This window comes from Macrobrachium rosenbergii, chromosome 12 (assembly GCF_040412425.1).
Source record: "Macrobrachium rosenbergii isolate ZJJX-2024 chromosome 12, ASM4041242v1, whole genome shotgun sequence".
Taxonomy (NCBI): domain Eukaryota; kingdom Metazoa; phylum Arthropoda; class Malacostraca; order Decapoda; family Palaemonidae; genus Macrobrachium; species Macrobrachium rosenbergii.
Genome location: NC_089752.1, coordinates 31,136,384 through 31,156,909, shown reverse-complemented (window position 1 = coordinate 31,156,909; position 20,526 = coordinate 31,136,384). Strand labels below are relative to the sequence as shown.

Here is a 20,526-nt window from a genome sequence, read left to right as displayed (position 1 = left end):
TCCAGATTCCAAGAAATAAGTTCCGAGTGCTTTTGTTTCTTAGTGTCAAAAGACCTCATGAGGTCTGAAAGGTCTTGATTTGAGGATATATCCAGATCCCTATGTCTGAACACAGAGCTCAGCATTGCTCTGTAGCCTTTTATGGTCGAAGAGGATAAGCTCTTAGAGTTCCTCAAGAATAAAAGAAAGTCTGCAATCTCTGTCAGAATTGTTTTAGAAGAAGAGATTCTATTACTTTTGCACCAACTTCGGAAAATTGACCACTTGCTCCGGTAGATGTTAGCTGAGGATCGACTGCTACATTTTGATATAGCCTCCACAGCTTCTCTCGAAAAACCCTTTGCTCTGAGGAGTCTTTTGACAGTTTGAATCCTGTCAGAGCCAGCAAAGACAAACCTTGATGAAAGTGCCTGAAATGGGGTTGTCTGAGAAGCTTTGTCTTCTGAGGGAGGAGTCTTGGAAAATCTACTGGCAGATTCACTAGCTCTGGAACCATTCCCTCAAGGGCCAAAGGGGGCTACCAGACTCATCAACACATTCTGGTGCAGGCGAAACTTGTTTAGTAAATCCCATAGCATCCCCAAGGGAGGGAAGGCATACAGGAACTTGTCGGACCAGTCAAGAAGCATGGCATCTGTGGCCCATGCCTGTGGATCCAGTGCTGGAGAGCAGAAAAGAGGAAGTTGATGATTCTTCGACCTTGTGAAGAGATCCAACATTGGCTTTCCCCATGGTTCCCATAGGTCTAGACAGACCAGTGGATCGAGAGTCCACTCTGTGGGAATTACCTGGTTCTGTTGGCTTAGCTGATCTGCCAACACATTCAGTTTTCCTTGGACAAACCTGGCCAACAACCTTATACAATTCTGGTCTGCCCATTGGAGGAGGTTCCTTGCTCCCTCGTTTAGGGAAAAACTGAGTTCCTCCTTGTTTGCTTATGTATGCCAGGGCTGTCGTGTTATCCGAGTGGACCGCTATCGTCCTTCCACATACTCCCGATGAAAAGGCCATCAGACCCAAGTGAACTGCCTTTAATTCTTTGATATTTGTGCCAACCCATCTGATCTCTCGACCACGTTCCGTATATCTCCTTGTTCCCTATAAGGGCTCCCCAACCCAGGTCTGATGAGTCAGAATAAAAGTTCAGGTCTGGGCTCTGTGGAAACATAGACTTTCCTTCCGGCAACTTGTCTCTCAACTTCCACCACAGCAGGTGCCTCTTGATTTCTTGTGTTACTGGGAATGTGAAGCATCTTGAAATCTTTTTCTGTTCCATTTTTCCCTTAAGAAAAACTGGAACATCCTCATATGCAGTCTCCTTAGGGAGACGAACTGTTCCATGGAAGCTAACGTCCCTAGGAGGCTCATCCAGTTGTTGGCCGAACATGTCTGGAGGAAAAGCATTTTGTCTATTTTCTGTAGGCACGACTCTACTCTCTCCAGAGAGGGAAAAGCCCGAAAAGATGAGAACTGAGAGTCATTCCCAAATAAACTATCTCCTGTGAAGGAGTCATCTGAGACCTCTGATGATTTAATATTAGCAAGCCTAGGTCTTGGGCAAGAAGCAATGTTTTCTGAAGGTCCTCCACACATTGTGCCTTCAACGTGGAGCGAAGAATCCAATCGTCCAAATACAATGCTATGTTGATGCCCGTCAGGTGGAGTCAACCTGCTAGGGGAGCAAGAACATGAGTGAATACTTGAGGGGCTGTTGATAGCCTGAAGCATAGTGCCCAAAACTGGAACACCTGTTCCTGAAACACAAATCTCAGAGTCACGGTGCAATGGGATAAGGCAGTAAGCATCTTGAAGGTCTATCGAGATCATCCAGTCTCCTTGCCGAATGGATGAAAGGATTGAACGGGTCATCTCCATTCGGAATTTTGTCTTCTGAATAAAGACATTTAAGGCGCTTACATCTAGAACCGGTCTCCATCCTCCTGAGGCCTTCGGGACCACAAAAAGCCAATTGTAGAACCCTTCTGAGTTTATGTTCAGAACTACCTCTATCACCTCCTTTTTTCATGAGAGATGATACTTCTCTTCCAAGGGCCAAAAATCTCCTCAAACTCTTGGAGTAGGCAGTTAAGGTGATCGGCGCCTTGACTAAGGAAGGGGATCACATAGCCGTTCCTTAACACTTCCACAACCGACTGCTCCGCCCCTCTCTTGCTCCATTTCTCCCAGAATTGAAAGAGCATGGCACCTACTGGAGTACGGAGGACACTCAATTCACTTTCTTGAGGAAGGTTTAAAGGACTTCTTAATCATGCGAGACTGGAATCGTACGGTCAGTCTTGCTCTTGAGGAGGATCTCTGCCTACTACCATGAAAGGGAACAGGTTGTAGAGGAGATGATGACTTAAAACACCTCAAAGAGTTTCTTTAGGGTGCCTTGATGACTTCGCTAGGAGATCATGTGTAGATTTCTTCTGTGAAGCAGAAGAAATTTCATTGACCACTGAAGGAGGGAACACTCGACAGGGGAGGAAAAAAAAGTGCTGACCTCTGAATCAAAGTTACTCCTTTAGAGATGTATGAACACCATAACTCCCTCTTCTTTAACACTTCCATGGCAAACAGTGTCCCCAACTCCTGTGATCCGTCCCTTATTCCTTTATCCATACATGAATGAACTCCGAAAATATCTGAAGAAAGTTCCGTAGGCAAGGCGTTGTATTCCTGTACTTTATGTGCGAGGGCGCCTACCGCCCAGTCCAAAAACCTTACAATCTCTAATACTTTGAAAAGATCGTTCATCATGTGATCTACCTCCACTGAAGAGGACATAACTTTGGCCACAGAAAAGACTGACCTACGGACTGAATCAGTGAGGCCCGAGAAGTCCTCTTGGGAGGAAGCAGCCGCCCCCAAGGAAGGAGCTTCTCCAGTCGTGTATTACGAATATCTCCTCTTCAGAAGAGGGAAAGAGGGTGGCTAAAATTCTATTTTCCTTGTTCCTTCTTATCAGTGAACCAGGTCTCGACCTCATTAGGTGCTTTCCTGGCTGAAGTCGAAAGTTCCATATTAGGTAGTCTTGAAGATTCAATAGTGACATTACTCATTTGAAAGGTGAATGCAGGAGAAGCGGGTGCAGCTGGAGAGAAAAAAGACGGGAAACTTTGATGCAGAAAATTAAGCAGTGATGCATAAGCTGAAGGAGGGGATTCTGCTTCCTCATCTTTGTCAACTTCCTTATCCGTTGCAGATACAGGCAAAAAAGACAAGTCCTTAGATGAAGAAGGGTTTGAAGGTTTCTTCGAAATGCCTAGAATATCGTCTCGGCATCTATGTATAGGCGCAAGCGATGGATCCACATCTGAAGTTGTCGTCACTCGTTGCAAGGGGGATGGCGCCACAAACTCAGGCCTGGAAGTCAAACATCTTGAAGAATGTACAAACGAATCTGTACCAGAGGGTGCAACTGGCCGCTTGGCAGCTACTAGGAGCTCACATGCTACTGGTGGCTTGGGAGCAACTGGGCGCAAAAGAACGCTCGAAAGTAACTGTACTACTGGAAGACACTTAGCGCTTTGGCATCAATAAGCGCTCGTCGACTATTGGCCGATCGGGGGCCAGCAGGGGTTCATCCGTTGAGACGTGCACTGACATAAAAGAAAGCTTACCCTTAGATACGGTTTTTGGAACCAACACTTGCCTTGCTCCCTCTACATGCACTTGGGAGAACTTTTCTGGACTATCCCAGAAACTACAGGAAGGTACTGCCTCCTTAACACTTTTCACTGGCACCTGAGGGGTGTGAAACTCATGAACTGCAGACCTTTTCAACGGTCTCGATTTATCACTGCTACTTCACTTGCGCCTCTGTTTGGGGCTGAAAGTGTCTGAACTAGAAGAAAGGTTATGTATTCCAAGGAAGACACCTTCCCACTGACTACCTGACGCAACCTGGAAACTGGCGCCAGGCGCAAATGAGGGGTCAACTACCTGAGGGCAGACCCCACTGACCTCCCTTGGGCTTCTGGTATAGCTTCTACCTAGTGCGGAGGAATATGCCAGTGACCTTTGCCTAAGAGAATTGGTGGGCCGAGTAGCCAGCTCCTCCACCAACACTGCACTTTCACTTGTTCATTTCTTATTTTCCATAAAGGAACAGACAGACGCACTAATCTGGGCCACAGTATTCACCAACACATCAAATTTACAATCAAATTTATGTTCAAGAATGGCAATGGCATTGGGTTCGGGAGTAGAGGAGCTGGGTAAAGGAACAGGTGGAATAGAAGCAGGACTAGTAATAGGAGACAAAGCTGAAAGTGGTAGAACTGGTAAATTAACAGACGATTTAGGTGAATCCTGACTAGCTAAACTTTTGCCATTCCTAGCTGTCGCTTTTCTCTTTCTATCTTTCTCCAACTTAGTCAAGTGAGAATTCAATGTCTTCCACTTTTTACTGACCCAGTCACTACATTCAGCACAAGACAAATCAACTGAACATACCTGACCCCTGCAAGAAGTACACTTAGTATGGGAATCATACTTCGCTGATGTAATTCTCGTATTGCAGCCTTTGCTGAAATAACGAATACTAATCGGACACCAGATACAAGTTGAACAGTCAAAAAAGTCCAATTAAATATTAGTCACAATCAGGTTATTACAAGAAAACCTAAATATCTAAATTGCTGAGAGGCTACTAAAAGCAAAATACTTCACCAACCAGTCAAAAACCCTATATAGTAAAGTCCAAGGATTTCAAAACCAGCTGCTGCTCACAACCGTCATCGTAAGCCGGCAGAAACATATTAAAGCCCTCTTTTCAGTTGTTCCTTCCTTTCCCAAACATGGGTGGGGTCAGTTACCTAAACCGTAACATAAACAGATTCGGTACCGCGGATTTCAAATTTTCGCTGCCGGTTAATAGAAACTGTTAGCTATGTAATTACTTGGTAAGTTACTTATATAAAAATATGTGATCAAAGTATGGAATCAGCTTTTCTGGCAACTTTGGTTATGGTGATAATTGTAAGAATACAGATAGTTACTCAGTAAATGAGACTTCAGTTGATCTCACAATGAGAAAGGGAGAGAATGCCAGTCCATACCCAGCCCCATCTAGTCCCCTTAAACTTCAGGGGCCATTATTATCTCAAAAGTTATTTTCCCACAATCAAATATTCATACAAAAACCAATATGTGCTCTATTGAAACTTTGGTATTCTGTTGACACTTCTTTGGCAACTGAATGGTCACACTCAGACACTGCCAAATATAAATGATATTTTCATAATAAAATAAATTTTTGAACATACTTACCTGGTAGTTATATATATAGCTTAAGTCCCTGACGTCACGGCAGAATTTCAAAAACTCGCGGCAATCGCCGATCGGTAGTCAGGTGAACCACCTGTGCGCCCTCTACCCAGGTACCTGGAACCATTCCAACTATTCCTCAGATCTTCCATGCCCCTAGTCTCTAGAGGGGAGGAGGGTGGGAATTTAATTATATATAACTACCAGGTAAGTATGTTCAAAAATTTATTTTATTATGAAAATATCATTTTTAAACATCTAACTTACCTGGTAGTTATATATATAGCTGATTGACACCTTTGGTGGAGGGTCAGAGACAGCCAACATCGTTGGAATTTGCTTAAGGGTTAATAAACCAACTTAAGGTCCTTACCTGGATTAAGGAAGCTGACTTCAATGAACTCCCTCATTTTGTCTGCTTTCCTTAAGAGGTCCAGCGATCCACTCAGGGGGCTGAAGACCTCTAGGAGCTGCCAACCGGTGTACCAACCTCTATGTGACAGACAACCTATAATACCCTTGTTCCGGGAACCACCAAGGAACAAAATGATCATCTGACTAAAATCAATGATTGTGGAAGACTGCGTTCAATCTTCACAAACAACCATAAAATTTCAACCATTCCAAGGTAAGAACAAAGGGTATTGTTTTATGGAATTGGATTAAGGAAGCTGAGTTCAATAAACTCCGCCTCATTATGTCTGTATTCCTTAAGAGGTCCAGCGATCCACTCAGGGGGCTGAAGACCTCTAGGAGCTGCCAACCGGTGTACCAACCTCTATGTGACAGACAACCTATAATACCCTTGTTCCGGGCGTCACCAAGGAACAAAATGATCATCTAACTAAAATCAATGATTGTGGAAGACTGCGTTCAATCTTCACAAACAACCATCAAATTTCAACCATTCCAAGGCAAGAACAAAGGGTATTATTTTATAGGATTGGATTAAGGAAGCTGACTTCAATGAACTCCCTCTCATTATGTCTGCATTCCTTAAGAGATCCAGCGATCCACCCAGGGGGCTGAAAATCTCTAGGGGCTGTCAACCGGTGTATAACCTCTATGTGACTAGACCTCCTCTCAATATCCTTGTTCCGGGCTCTACCAAGGAACTTTCATCCCAATGATTGCGGAAGACTGCGTCCAGTCTTCACAAACAACCATAAAAATTCTCAATTCCAAGGTAAGAAAAAAGGGTATTGGTTTATGGGATTGTAGGGTATTCCCCTCTCCCATTACTGAATTAGATGCTATAAACGGGCACAGCGTATAGCAATCTTCGCATAATGTCTTGACTTGTTTTAGATAGTGAGAGGCAAATACTAACTTGCTTCTCCAGAAGGTCGTGTCCAAGATACTCTGCAGGGACCTGTTCTGTTTAAGAGCTACAGAGGTTGCTACTGCCCTGACTTGAAAAGTGCGTCTTTACTTTCAGAATCTTGTAGTCTATCTCTACATTCCATATTTGCTTCTTTTATCAACTGTCTGATAAAATAAAACAGAGCATTCTTCGACATCTATACAGAGAGCTTTTGACTGAGCACAAAAGCCCTTCTGAATTCCTTCTAAAGTCCTTTGTCCTATCCAGGTAGAGCCTTAGAGCCCTTACTGGGAATAGGACTCTCTCTCTCCTCCCGTTATGTCCGTTAGGTTCGGAATCTCGAACGTTCTGGGCTAGGGTTGTGATGAGTATTCATTTTTGCAAGGAAGCCTAGTTGCAGTGAGCAGATTGCCTTGCCTTGTATAAAATCTATATTCTTGCTGAGAGCATGTATCTCACTAACTCTTTTCACTGGCCAAACTGACCAAGAAAAGAGTTTTCATGGTGAGGTCCTTTAAAGATGCCCTCTGCAAGGGATCGAACCTACTCCCCATGAGGAACCTCAGGACCACGTCTAGGTTCCATGCTGGTGAGTTCTCTATATACAAATTTGGGTTACAGAAATATTGGAAGAGGACACATGGTTGTCCTTGCACCATCCTCTAAATACCTCCCACTTGGATTGGTATACCTTAATGGTGGATAACCTCCTTGATTTGCGATAGCGCCAGCTGCCTCCTTCGAAAAACTTCTGGCTCTTGTGAGTTTTCCGATAGTCCGAAAGCAGTTACTAGTAGCGCTTGTAGGTTTTGGTAATATCTTTCCAAGTGGGGTTGTTTGAGTAGATCTACTCTCTGAGGTAGGCTACTCGGAATGTCCACCATCCAATCCAGTACTTCTGGGAACCAATCTCTTGTCGTTTAGTAAGGGGCCACAAGGGTCATTCCGGTCCTCTCATGTGACACAAATTTTTTCAGTACCCAGTGTATTATCTTGAAATAGGGAAATGCATACACGTCCAAGTTGGACCAGTCCACCAGGAACGCGTCTATGTATATAGCCCGGGATCTGGTACTGGAGAGCAGTAAGTGTCCAACCTCTTCGTTTGCGCTGTGGTTAAAGAGATCTATGCAAGGACGTCCCCCAAAGTCCTGATGTAGCGTTCATTCTTTTGAGAGGACTTTATTTCCTGCTCAGAATGTCCGCCCTCACATTTTTTCTCCCTTGGATAAAGTGGGTTACTAGTTTTACATTCTCCTCCTTTGCCCAAAGAAGAGATTCTCTTATTGTCTCGTATAGAGACCTGGAGTGAGTGCCCCTTGTTTGCTGATGTAGGCCAACGCTGCCGTGTTGTCGGTGTTGACCTGCACCTCTTTGTTCCCCACTGTGTTCGAACTCCCTGAGAGCTAGAAGGATTGCAGTTAATTCCTTCTAATTGATGTTTAAATCCTCCTGCTCTCTGGTCCAGGAGCCCGAGACTTTTATTTCCCTCGTGTTGCTCCCCATACTGAGTCCGACAGCGTCGGATAACAACACTAGGTCTGGGTTCCTCTAATATAGAGAAGGGACCTCCTGGAGCTTGACGGGACGTTCCACCACTACAAATACGGTCTTATTGGTTCCGAAATGGGGATGCACTTGGTCTCCAGTTCTATTTCCTTGTCCCAGTTCCGATTTAGATGAAACTGTAACGGGCATAGAATTAACCTCTCAAAGGAGACAAACCGTTCCAGCGAGGAAAGGGTTCCCAGCAGACTCATCCATTCCTTTGCCAAGCATGACTGTCTCTTTATAAAGTTCTGAAATTTTCTTGAGGCTTGTCCTGTCTTTGTAATAAACGGAAAAGCCCAAAAATCCTGACTCTGAATCTTCATCCTAAGGCATAGAACCTCTTGGGATGGGATCGGCTGAGATTTCTATCTGTTTATCAGTAGACCTAATTCTTTGTTAGACGCTTGATGCCAGTGCATCTTGCGTCCTGAGCTAACTCCACGTCTTGGCTTCCAATATCTTGAAGCCTGACGCCCTGACGTCAATGCCTTGACGCTTGGCGCCTTGGGTTCATTGACGCTTGTCATCATGGTGTTTCACTCCTAGATGCTTGACGCCACTGCATCCAGCGTCTAGAGTTTCATTCACTACGTTCAGCGTCTTAAACTTCTGGATGTCTAGAAGCTTTAGTTGGACGTCTATTATCCTTCTTCTGTTTTCCTGGTTGTCACGCTTGTAGCTGGGAAGACAAAGTCTGCTGCATATTTTATAGTGAAGCTTATGCGGGGCTTCCTGCTGCTGGGGACAGGCTGGGAAGCCTCAACTACGGCAATTATTTCCTTCTCATCGTCAATAATGGACCGAGGAGGGGTTCAGACGCAGTACCAACCGAAGGAGGAAGAGGAGGATGTACGGAAGGCAGCACAGTGTCCGCCACGCTCTTGCAGCCCGGTATCCTGACTGAATAGAACTGTCTATGTTTGTTCTTAGTAGGAGAGCTACCCTTGGGGCTGGAAGGGAAGAGCTCCGGCTGCTGCTGTGGCTACAATCTGTAGTCTATGAAGTGTTATCATGACGTCCCTCAATATTGGGTAACTTGCTCTTGAGAGGTCTCGGCTCCAGAGCCAGACGTTAACCTTGTCTGTTTAGGCCGAAAGAGAGAGACCGAAACTATAAAACCTTTCCCGTGGAACGAACTTCAGAAAATTCTTGGAGATCGGGTGCATGGGGACGTGAAAATACGCATCCTGGAGGTCCAGTGAGGCCATCCAGTCATGCTGTCTGACCGCTGCTAGAACCGATTTTGTCGTTTCTATAGCGACCTTTGTTTATTGCACAAAAAAGTTGAGTGCAATCCCGTCTAGCACCGGTCTCTAACCCCCCAAGTATTTGGGGATCAGGAATAACCGAATGTAGAATCCTGGGGAATTCGGATCCTGAACTCTCTGTCTGGTCTCCTTTTGCAACATCATAGACACTTGTTGCTGTAGAACCTTTGCCTTGGTTCTGTCGTTGCATTTGGCAGAAAGGTCGAATTGTCTTGTTACTAGAGGGGGGCCTACTCAGGCTGGACAGTCCGGCTCCTACCGCAGTCTGCAGGAGAAGAAAGGCAGGTCCTTCTTCTTCCCTGTGTAGAGCCTCTTCGCGTTGTCATTCATCTACCCGCCCTAGAGGAACCTCTATTGGAGGGCCGACCATGAAAGAGCTGAAATACCTGAAACACAGGAACCTCAGCCTTACTCTTTTTAGCGATGAAAGTCGTAGGTAGGACTTTTCTTGCTGTTTTAGATCTTAAATCTTACGTGGTTTTCTGGGCCAAAGATGAAAAGGCCTCTATACCAAACCTTGAGAGAAGGGGTGAGAGGAAAAAAGAGGTATAAATCAATTCTGATTTTGATTGGACGTGACCCCATTAGCCAGGAAAGAGCAAAGATGGGCCCTTTTCTTCAGGAGTCCCGCTGAGAAAGGTGCAGTTGATTCGTTGGAACTATCTCCGAGTCTTTATCCATACACGACATCAGATATATGAGGAAAAACAAAGGCTGTCTTTCATTGTTTCTCCTTCGAAAGTATCCATTCTTCGTAAATGCTGCCCTCTTAGACGCCTTCACAAGAGTAAATTCTGAAGGCGGGGAACGAGGAGCAGTCAGGATAAATTTCTCTGGGAAAAATTTCCGAAAATATCTTCATAAGCCTTTTCAAGTCTGATAAAAGCTGATGGCCTTTTATATTGTCTTCGTCAGAAATCTCTACAATAGGATTCACAGGAGAATGCGAGATATTATCATTCTCTTCTTCCGATTTTACGAAGACGGAAGTAGCGACGTCTTTCAAAATATCATCTTGACGCCTGGCGCCCTGGCGCCCAGTCTCTTGACGCCTGGCGTGTTGGCGTCCATTTTCTTGAAGCTTAATGTCTTGGCGTCCAGCTTCATGACGCCTGACGTCCTGGCGTCTAACTTCTCGACACTTGACGTCCAGGCGTCCAGCTTCTCTACGTCTGACATCCTGGCGTCCAGCTTCTCGACGCTCGACGTCCTGGCGTCCAGCTTCTCGGACGCCCGACGTCCTGGCGTCCATACTTCTAACTCGCTGTCCCGTCAAACCTAGAGGTTACTTGAGAACTGGCGCCTGTGCGACATCGGTCAAAGCTTCCTCCGGTTGACGTGCAGCAACCAATGGACGAAAAAACACATTAACCTCGCCTTTCCTATGGCGGGTGAGCGCCCTGGGAAACGTCAACAGGTACGCTCGAGGGGACGACTGCTCGGTAGCTAAAGCCTCTTGCCTCCCTTTGTCTGTCGACTTTCCTTCTCACAGGGGTTGGTGAGCTTGGAAGAGGTCTAGGACTAGGAGCACAACAGGACCGGGGTCGCACCCTCCACTGCACTTGCACTAACAACATATTAACACTTGTATTTTTAGATCTCTTATTATCGATCACATATTATCCCTGTCTTCTGAGAGGGATTTTACCTGTTGGGCCAGGGTCTGAATGGCAGCCAACAAATCATTAAGTATTGGGTCCTTACCTGTTTCAGTAGGGGTTCAGAGACTACCACTACGGGGAGAAGGATCAATAGGATAGTTATCAAGGGGAAAAGAATTAACTATTCCATGGTTATATCAAGAAGAGTGAGAAACAGTACTCTTGGCTCTTCTGAGCCGGTCTTTCATTCCCGTTCTTCAGACATACTAAGTGGGGATCCAAGGAGACTTTAGCAAGCCGCTTGCATCCCCACACACATATTTTCACACTCGATGAAGTCAGATATGTTATAAGAAAATCCAAAAGCGAATGTTTAAAGCCAAGCCAAAGTGTACTTCACCAAAATAAGTTGCGTAAAAAAACACAGGCTACGAGCGAAATTCCATCGATGTTACCGACACAGCGGCAGGAAGATCTGAGGAATAGTTGGAATGGTTCCAGGTACCTGGGTAGAGGGCACAGGTGGTTCACCTGACTACCGATCGGCGATTGCCGCGAGTTTTTGAAATTCTGCCGTGACGTCAGGGACTTAAGCTATATATATAACTACCAGGTAAGTTAGATGTTTAAAAAGAGAAAATTAATAAAAATGCTCTGTAACTAAACATTTATGACATCATTCAGGCTTACATAATACCAAGGCCACACTATACAGCATTTAGATAATTAAGGAAACTTTTTACGACAAAGCATTTACACACTTTCGAGCTATTCATGGGAAAAAATTCATTTATATTAACCACATATTGGGCTGCTACAACAAAAATATTAAATATAACATTATGACATCATGACTTTGTCATATCTTATGACATAAATTCTTACATAAAAACAAAAATAACTTGTAGTATTTCTATATGAAGCTTCAACCCTTAATTGGCAATAGTTTTTTTTTATGATTTTTTTAACCCAAAGTAGCTAGTCCCCCCTTAAGTTAGGCTGGGTATGGTTATGTAGGTATATAAGCCTACCACTATAATTTACCAGTCAGGAACCAAATTAACAAAATATAACTAGCCTAGCTGGCTGCTAGGTCTAGTTTCTTCTCATATCTGGTGATCACCACCACCACAAAATAAACATGCTTCCCTTCATTATCAGCATCTCTCTCGGTGCTGTGTTATATCTTAATGGTGTATTATGTCTATATTAGACTAGGTTTTAGATATACCCAAATTACTTCTGTTAAAATTTCACCCGTTGAGTTTGGTGGTCAACCAGCCTCACTAGCAAATATGAATTTCCAACAGAAATCATAAATGACTGCAGACAAGAAACCAATGGTTATAGGGTAAACAATTGGGCATGACACACATCGGTGGCTGAATTTTCACTTTTCACTTGATATTTAATTGGAGAAATAACAAAAAAATTAAACCTTTAAGAAAACCTTTCAAAAGACTGAAGCTTCAATAACAAAATGAGCTATAGGAAACTGCCATACGAACTAAAATAAGCATGTGACGTCTTCGTAAAATAAGTGTTGAAGGCAATTTTGAATCCAATATGGCATCCCACCAAATGCTGATGCAACCTGAATGGCGATTGAACACTTCCTTCCCAGCGCTCATTTAACGGTGTACTGAACACTTATTACGTATATTATAGGGGGATGAATAAATTTGTTTTTATTTAGCATTTCCCAATGTTTTGTGAGAGAGAGAGAGAGAGAGAGAGAGAGAGAGAGAGAGAGAGAGAGAGAGAGAGAGAGAGAGAGAGAGAGAGAGAGAGAGAGAGAGAGAGCGAGTGTAATTGTTGTTGTGAGTGGTTCGGTTGTTGGAGTTGGTTTCTGGCGCTGTCTGTCTGTCTGTCGGGAGTTTTTCGGTTTTGGGGAAGTCTTGGGCAGTTGAGGTCCAACCTTGAAAGTGAACGGGAGTTCGTCTGTTTTTTTGGTACCAACATTAATGGTTCATGTGTCTCTTCTTTTTTTGTTTGTTCGTTGTTGGTGGAGGGTCGGTTTAAGTTTTTGTTTTGTGGTTGTGTGCTGTGATTGGCGACCGTGGACCTTATCCATCTCCAGCAACCGAAGATCAGGGTGAGTGTTGTGTGTTGTGTTGTTTGTGGGTGTGAATTCCGCCACATTAATTTGGTGCCCAACGTGGGGCAGCTGGTATTGCAGCTGCAATTGAGATTGGTGGCTGGTAGTGTGACTGAAGAGAAGGATGGAAGAGGAACTGGTAAGCTTGAGAGAGGAGAATACGTGGTTGAGGGGTGAGAATGAGAGATTGAGGAGTCAGTTGGAGGAGGTGGGGGGAATGCTAAGAAGTGCAAAAGAAGAAATGAAAGGGGAGATGAAAGAGTCAGAAGAGAGAATGGAAGACAGGATGGTAGAGAGGATGGATAAAAAGTTGGAGGGAATGATGAAAGGTGTGGAAGAAATGGTGAAAGGTATGTTCAAGGGTGTTTTTGGAGAAGGGGCTGTCGGAGGCAGGTTCTCTGGAACGTGTGAAGGGGCAAGAGAGAAAGAAAAGGAGGAAGAAGTGAATGGAAGCGTGAGTGATGAAAGTGATATGGGAATAGGAAGTAAGAAACGAGGGAATGAGAGGCAGGGTAAGGAAAAGGGGACTGAAAAGCAAGGGAAGGAACAGAGGGAAAGTAAGGATAAGTCAGGGGAAGAAAAAGGGAAGAAGGGAAAGGGAAAGGAAACTGGTAAGAAGGGTAAGGAAGTGGGAAAGGCAGGAAAGGAGGGAGAGGGTGAAGGCAGTAGTGATAGTGAGGTGGATGGAGGTGAGTGGATAAAAGTGGATAAAAAGAGGGGAAGAAGAGTGTAATGAGTAAGATGAATGTAAGTCTTGAAGTGGACTCTTTGTATTCGGAAGAGGGTATGAAAGGACAGAGTGAAAGTAGCGAAAGTGAGAGTGAAAGTGAGAAAGAAGTGAGAAAGGCTATGTATGTGAGGGGAGGTACCCGGTGTGAAAGGTATAGTGAGTATGGAAGTAGGGATGCATGATTTCTTTAGGGAGTATGAAAGGTTTTGTCAGGATAAGTATGGGAAAGTAAGAGAGTGTGGGCATGAGAATTAGGAGAATATTTGACTGGGTTTTGCTTGATATGTATAGGGTTATTATGAGTGTGGGGATGTTGAGTATGACAAGGTGAAAGCTAGACTAGTTGAGCAAGCGAGGCGTATGAAAGCGAGTGTTAAGTATAAGAGGAAGAATGAATTTGATGAGGCAAGAATGAAAGCTGGGGAAACCTTGTCATTGTATGCTTGTAGGCTGGAGACGTTGGCAAGGAAGAAGTTTGGGGATGATGGGATAGATGAATGTAAGGAGTTAGTACGGAAGTTGTTAGGGACAGTGCCAGATGGAGTTAGAGAATTTGTGAACTTGAAGCGGAAGGAGAAGAAAAGATGGACCGAATGAAAGGTTGACTTGGGGAGAAATTTTGGAAATTGTAGAAGATTATGAGCTTGACAGGGTTATAAAAGAGAGCAGAAGTGTAAGTGTAAGGGCTGGGGTAGATGAGAGAGTGCCAGAGTTTGGAAGCTTTAGGGATGCAGTGTTGAGGGACCCAATGAGAATGGCCGATAGTGTAATAGATAGGAGTGTAAGAGCAAGTAATGTGGAGGTGCCAGTGAGGATGAATGATGGGTTTGTAAAGGGAACAACAGGTTGGACGGGTTAGGGATAGTAGTGTACAAAGGGGAAGGTCGATGAGTGGAAGTCGAGCTGAAGTGTTTTAGATGTGGAAAGGAAGGACATACAAAGAATGAGTGTAGGTGGGCTTTGGGAGCGTGTTTGTGTGGGCAACAGGGACATTTGGTAAGGGAGTGTACGAAAGATAGGGGTTAAATGCTACAGGTGCGGACAGGTGGGTCATATTGCTAATGGTTGTAGGGGTACCCGAGTGAATGTAATATGTGGCAACTGTGGTAAGAATGGGCATTATGAGAGAATGTGTTCAGAACCGAGAGCGAAGTGTGTCGAATGTGGAATGGAAGGGCATGTATCAAGTGTATGTAGACGAAAGAGGGTGACTGTGACAGCGAATTCGGGAAACTGAGTGTGAAGGGGGTTCAAATGGGTGGGTCCTCCAGGATGCAAGCGGTGCGTGTGATGCATGTACGTGAGGGGTTGTTGCATGAGGATCAGCAATTTGTTTTGATAGAGTATGGTAGAAAACGTAAGAAAGGGAAGAACATAAGTGAACGGAATGGTCGTAAGTTGTGTGATAGGGGTGTGAGTGCCAAAGTGGAAATGAGTGATAAAGCGTGTAATACGGATGAATGGGATGGTATGAATAGAACGTATAGCATATGCGGGTTTGATATAACTGAGTTGACTGAACGTGTAGGGGTTAGTGAACGGTTAGAGGTGAGCGAAAGTGTAAGAGTAAGAGAGCGTAGCAGTAATATACGAGTGATTGAAAGCATGAATGAATCGTTGCAAGAATTGGAAAGGTCAATGAGCGAATGGGATGGGTTAGTTGAAGAATTGGGGAGGTATTTGGGAACGAGTTAGAGGGTATAGATGAGATTGTGGATGAAATTGAGAGTGGTAATAGTGAAGAAGATAGCGTGAATCTGAGAGAGAATGGAGGAGAAGATGTGAGTTTGAATGTTGCTAGAAGAGAGAATGATTCTGAGAGAATGATTTGCGTGCCCGCGAACGCGATCTAGAGGACCTGCTAGTGAGCATCCGTGGGTGTGTTGCGTAAAGCGATTTGAAAGAGGTGTGAAAGGTGTTGGTTGGGAAATGCTAAAAGGGGAGAAATATAGAGGGATGAATAAATTTGTTTTTATTTAGCATTTCCCAACGTTTTGTGAGAGAGAGAGAGAGAGAGAGAGAGAGAGAGAGAGAGAGAGAGAGAGAGAGAGAGAGAGAGAGAGAGAGAGTGTAATTGTTGTTGTGAGTGGTTCAGTTGTTGGAGTTGGTTTACGGCGCTGTCTGTCTGTCTGTCGGGAGTTTTTCGGTTTTGGGGAAGTCTTGGGCAGTTGAGGTCCAACCTTGAAAGTGAACGGGGAGTTCGTCTGTTTTTTTTGGTGCCAACATTAATGGTTCATGTGTCTCTTCTTTTTTTTTGTTTGTTCGTTGTTGGTGGAGGGTCGGTTTAAGTTTTTGTTTTGTGGTTGTGTGCTGTGATTGGCGACCGTGGACCTTATCCATCTCCAGCAACCGAAGATCAGGGTGAGTGTTGTGTGTTGTGTTGTTTGTGGGTGTGAATTCCGCCACAATATATGTAATCTTTATCGTTATTACTCAAGATTTTAGTTGTAATCAGCATGATAAAACAGCATTTTGTTGCCTATACTAGTGAAAGTATGAGACATGGAATTCCTGTCTCATGTGGTTGAACTGAAATGCATTTTTACCTTGTAATCCATGGTTTTATCCTTACTGACATCACAACTAAAGCTCCACATTGCTTACTTGATTGTAATTATACATATTTTGTTCTTAATTCACTCACAGTACCACTTAAAATATGTGAGAATGTTTGTTTACAGTACTTTACTCCATCAAAGTAGCGAAACTGTGGCGGGAACAATTTTCCAGCCTTATGGTGCATCTGGCTGCCAAAAACATCCGCGAGCGGACAAAACATTAGCGAATTGTTTACAATAAAATGTAGTATTTTGTTATTAGGATTTTTCATTTATTTAAGTCCATATTGTTATGTATACTTCTGAGACATTCAATGTGTACACAAGAATATTACCACTTTGGCAAAAATGCAAGAAAGTCGAGTAAGACAATTTATCTACAATTGGTACAAGAGTCAAGATGTCATGACGTCAAAATACATGACTAAAATAAAGGTTTTCCATCCAAAATTATTACTTAAAACACAATTATATTGACAAAACTTACTGTGTATGTGATATATATATTACACTGTATGTAATATATATACTAATGAAAAAAAAAAATAGGAAAACGCGAAAAATGGCTACATCGTAATGTTTACAGCAAAAGCGTTGAAATTTGTCTCAGGAATCTGGTTTGTTCCAAGAACAAATGTTTTCAAATCAATTTATAACCTTATTCTGGTGTTTATCTACCTAATTATTTAAATATCTAGCACTCTGGCATCCCAAAAATTCATTAGAGTTCCCCGTCCAAGCCCTATAGGTGCCAGTGTTTACCACCGATGTCAAGGAAATGGTATCAGCGTCTTTGGGTACAAATATTTTGCAGATTTAACACAAGAAATGGGCAGTTTGTTTACACAAGTGACTCAGCAAGTATCGAGATGGCGTCGCTCGTCCACTTTTAAAGTGTTTTAAGTGAAAGTTTCAAGTGTCATGGCCGGTAAGTTAGCAGCGCGCACAGCTAAATCTTAATGAACCTCTGTTTAATTGGAAATATGCCATTATTTCGTAATTTAGGAGAAAACAGTTACTTTGTCAGGAACGTAGAGGTCTCGGCGTGTTGTGTAGAGGGGGCACAAGTCTCACTGATGCCGATGGGGGTGCATTCAAATGCATTTTCTGGAAGTGTCTAAACAACAGAGGAATTACACAGTGTGTCATGGGCCAAGCGTTTACCCTACAGGTATGTTTTTAATACTAGCTGACTTAAGTCATAACTCTTGTCAATATGTATTAGGCAAGTGATGATTTTGTCATAGAATTTGAGTTGCTGCAATTGGTAATAGCCTATATAAAATAAACACATTTCAGAGATATTGCACATCGGCTCCTACCATTGTTACAAATCTAACCTAAAACGATTTCATCACTGCTAGCACCTTGGATTAAGATGGATACCTACTTTCACAAGCCTCTGATTTAAGCAATGGTTTTCTTATTGGGCAACCAGTAGGCTAACATTAACAAGTATGCTATTGAGATATAGGCTAATACCAGTCTAGAAAGATTAGCCTAATCCAACCACAGCCTAAACTTGTTGAGGAACCTTAACATTCTCAGCCGGCTAAGACTACCTGAAACTTTCCAAGAATAAACTAAGTAGTCTATGAGCTAGGCCCTGAGACATAAGTTTAAGAATAGTTAAGGGGGTTCAGAGAACAAAACTCCCTGATTAAGTACAACACAACGTTATTCGTAAGATTACGAGATAGTTTAATAAAATGAGACCACCCTAGTAGCTGATAAGGTAGGATTGCCTAACCTAATCTGCTGTCAAGTTTAAGGAGTCTGTATTTGTTAACAACAATAAAAAAAATGCTTACATAGATTCCTGAAGAATTCCATAGTAAAAATATAAGAAGAATATGCCACCTGCATACAACAAAAACTTTAGTTTTTGATTAAGTTCTCCGGCTGTCATTGTTGCAGTTTCGATTATTTTGAAATAGCCGAATGTTTTGCCCTTTGGTCACCTTTACTATAAACGTCAGACTCTGTGGACTGTAAACAAATATCATAGACGAAAAAATCTGCTCCTACACGGTATCTGAAGGTCTATTATTCGGTCAGGTTTATCTAGCGAAACGGAGAATCAAATGATAATAGTTACGTTAATAGCACGTTTACAGTAATATTTAACCATTACTAAGCTTTTGATAAATTACCGTCTTGAAAATTTATAGGGAAAAGTGTTCTTTAAGCAAGCTGTTTAAAAGCATCAGTTTATACTTGATAATACGGGTAGCACTCAATAAAAATATGAGAATCGAAATCTTCTCTCATGCTGTAATGGTTTGGATCTTAATACTCTAGAAACGTCATCAGTGAGGTGGCTCTGTTTATATGTCAATGATTTCAACCAATCGGAGAACAACGAATGTAAAACACTTTCAGCTGCTATTTGCGAAAGGATGTATTTGCATAAGAGACATTAACCAAAGAAAAGTGAAAAATTCTTTTCATCACAAGAGCTATCGTGAAATATGCTATGTGGTTTTTGTTTCGTGTAAGAAAGGCAATTAATTACTTCACCTGTTGATGCTAATCTTCTAGTCACAAAGGTTAAGTAGTTAATTAAGATGACTATTGTTTAACGTATGTTTAAAATTTAGCATACATAAGTACATGGATGTATGAAATTTTGTTTTTTAAGGTTTCAGTTACATTTTGTTGTTGTTTCTCTACACGAGGCATGTCTATGGCTATAACTAATTACTTTATTGATATTTTTCCCCAATTTTATCATTATCATCCTGCATCAAGTAAAATGACCAACAAGCTTTCAAACATTATACTGGAAAGAGATGATACGAGAAATTAAAAAAACAAAGACTGCAGAAGAGTACAATTAGAGATAAATAAATCTGTTAAATGGATGAAATAGTTGGTAACCAAGAAATAGATAATGCCCTAGCACAGACAGGCATAGGCAGTTACTAAATCCCTGTTATGTACCAGGTTTTGAACCCTTTCGTGATGCAGTCGGCATTATCCTTGAGAGGTTTCAGCCTTGCATGAACTCACTTCACACTTTTTCACACAGTTATTTAGATATACGAGAGGGTGAAATGTAATTTATTCTTGTTTATTCAAGAGTCATCGTCGTCGTCATTGCTGACAAGATGTTTATATTTCGTCATGAAATGCATATTTTTCAGAACACCTCTGGAATTCGAAAGGTAACCTCAAGCAGTCTTCAACACACGAGTAAGATGCCACAGAAAGTGACATGGAGGAGCCTGGTGAGCGTTGCAATGGATTAAAATAATATATGATATATGTATGTTTGATGTACATATGAATGTGGGTGTGGTGTTTCCAGTACAGGCTACGTTCACCTCGGAAGAGCCTGATTTAATATTACATCTTGATTCTCGTGGAAGTCAGTAGTCAGAAGTATTTCGAGCTGAACAGTGAGTCATTTCTAAACTCTCATAGACGAGGGTATAAAGTTGTTGATGGGGCACTATTTATGATATAAAACATGTTAAGATAGAGGGAATATTTAAGAAAAAGCGGGTGATGATGAGCCTTTACACACACGCACACAAATATAATATATATATATATATATATATATATATATATATATATATATATATATATATATATATATATTGTTATGTTTTGAGGCCGGTTGGAAGAATGAAGTTGGATTTTTACTGTCATTTGCCTTACAGGCCAACACCTAGCACTCAGAATATAAGCAATGAATCTAATGACTAAGATGACTTACCTTGATTATTATCTAGTTAAACGGGGAAAAGGAGGTCGCCTTTCAAACCAGTTAATTAACTTTAAATAGAATTTATTTACAAACTGAGCAATCAGGAAATTAATATGAAATGGCTGACTGAGCAGCAAACAAGGTACATACAATGTGCAATAAAAGCAAGACTATGCAAAGCAAATAAATAAATCTGAAACGGCTACAACCCTGAAAGAGTTTGACATGCAAATGAAAACCACTGCTGTTTAGACTGGTTGATGTTTCTAAGTTTAGCTCAACGTGAATGTAAAGGGGGGGGACTGTGTCAAGCGCCACTGGACCGCTGATAGTCAGAAGACTCTTGCATGTAGCAAGTTGGCAGTTAAATGTCTAAGGCTATTTGGTTCACAAGGGCAGGGGCAGAC

General features: G+C 42.5%; 1 protein-coding gene across 2 annotated transcripts in view; it reads right to left on the bottom strand.

The window, feature by feature from the left end:
• The window catches only part of meigo (Solute carrier family 35 member B1 homolog meigo), a 94,978-nt gene that overhangs the window by 73,916 nt on the left and 536 nt on the right, over positions 1-20,526 (bottom strand). Inside the window, exon 1 of one of the 2 annotated variants that reach the window (XM_067113818.1) lies at positions 18,216-18,482. The exons of the other annotated variant lie outside the window; for it this stretch is intronic. Within the exon in view, the coding sequence (XP_066969919.1) occupies positions 18,216-18,313 (98 nt within the window). The 5' untranslated portion in view covers positions 18,314-18,482. Of the gene's footprint in view, positions 1-18,215; positions 18,483-20,526 lie in introns of those variants that run through there. 2 annotated transcript variants of the gene reach the window in all.